At 43.0% G+C, this 1,486-nt stretch overlaps 1 protein-coding gene across 1 annotated transcript in view; it reads right to left on the reverse strand.

Annotated features, from left to right (window-relative positions):
* Positions 1 to 1,051, reverse strand: part of MYOF (myoferlin) — a 179,860-nt gene extending 178,809 nt beyond the window's left edge. The window contains 1 exon segment of the mRNA XM_042782367.1: positions 964 to 1,051. Coding sequence (XP_042638301.1) covers positions 964 to 1,051 — 88 coding nt within the window.
* Between the last annotated feature and the right edge of the window lie 435 nt (positions 1,052 to 1,486).

Here is a 1,486-nt window from a genome sequence, read left to right on the forward strand (position 1 = left end):
CCCGTCAAGGTGGGAGCTGGCAATCTAACCAATGACCACGGACAAACAGAAGATGATAAAGCCCCCAAACCCAGATTCAGACACACCACTCCAGCCACACTGAAATCACTTTCCATGTTTGGGAACGTGCCATCGCTCACGGCAACCACTCCTGTCCCTCTGGGCTGCATTTGTACTTAAATGTCATAGAAAAATTACCTTTGTAATTAGAAAGAGCCACTTAGAGATGATCTAGTCTAAACCCTCCACACCCATTTTACAGATGAGAACATTGAAATCCAGAGAAACAAAGTCATTTCCCCAAGGTCATTCAGCGAGACCAAAACGAAATTCCCAAACTGCAGACTTGTCATTCAGAGTTCTTTCCTCTGTGAGCAATTTAAAAGCTACAAAGCTTACAATAAACACCCCAACTTCCTAGGAATGAAGAACTACAAAGATGCACAAAATGACTTGAAACAACCTAATCCAAAGTAATAACTTCACACCACTTCCCAGTCTCAGAAGCCAGTGACAATAAAAGTAACAGGGCGTTGTTTCATGGAGCAAGGGTGCCTTTGACCATTGTTGCATTGCCCTTTTTCCTCCTTTACCCATTTATCTCAGGCAGAAAAATACAAAATGCATCTAAAACTGCCCAAACTCTTACTTTGAACTAACACAGACCTTTTCAATACCTTTAGTCTGGGGATTAGCAAATACGTTTTGTTCCCCCCAAGGACTTTCTGAAATCACATTCTTGAAGCTAAAATACCAGAATCTCATTCAAAGAATCTCAAAGTCCTGGGGGAAGTACAATGCACTCCACAGAAACACGTCCTCTCCCCTCACCTGTACGAGTAACCCAACTCAAGCAAAAGACTGCTTTTTCAGCAGCCCAAATGCAAACTTTTAAAGAACATGACCCCAAAACTGTAACATCCCCAAACAGGGTTTCAGAAATAAAAGAAAACTTTTCCTTACCCTTAAAAATAACAGAAACAATAGGATCCGGTTTCCCAAATTTCGTTTTGGGGACATTACTGGCAGATTCTACAATCACTCGAAGCATGGCTCTTACTTGGCAGAAAGCAAGTTTCAGCGAACGAAGTTAAGATCCTGGCGCTTCAGATCCGCGTCGCGCCGCCCAGGGAGAGAAGGCAGGGGAGGGTTTCTCCCACAGAAGAGGGAAGGGGGAAAAGCAAATGGGTGGATCTCTGACGGATTATTTACTGAAGGCTGAGTAAAAGCTGATACCCAGACTCCCAGAGTCTCCGCCGCAGGCTAGGACTTCATGAATTCGGGAAATGTGGAAGTGGAAAGGAAAAAGAAACTTCAGCTAAAAATAATTCTGTGCAACAAATGCAACTAAACTGGATTTGGAGTTAATGAAAAATGTGGGCAGGTCAAGAGACCACTAACGATGCTGCTGCAACAATTCTTGAAATTGAATTGTCTCGCGTGCCTCCTCATTCTTTTCTACGCTTATTGGAGTTTCAAAACTTTA

The sequence above is a fragment of the Orycteropus afer genome, unplaced genomic scaffold (genome assembly GCF_000298275.1).
Source record: "Orycteropus afer afer isolate SDZICR_OR568_19922 unplaced genomic scaffold, OryAfe1.0 scaffold00293, whole genome shotgun sequence".
NCBI classification, from domain to species: Eukaryota; Metazoa; Chordata; class Mammalia; order Tubulidentata; family Orycteropodidae; genus Orycteropus; species Orycteropus afer.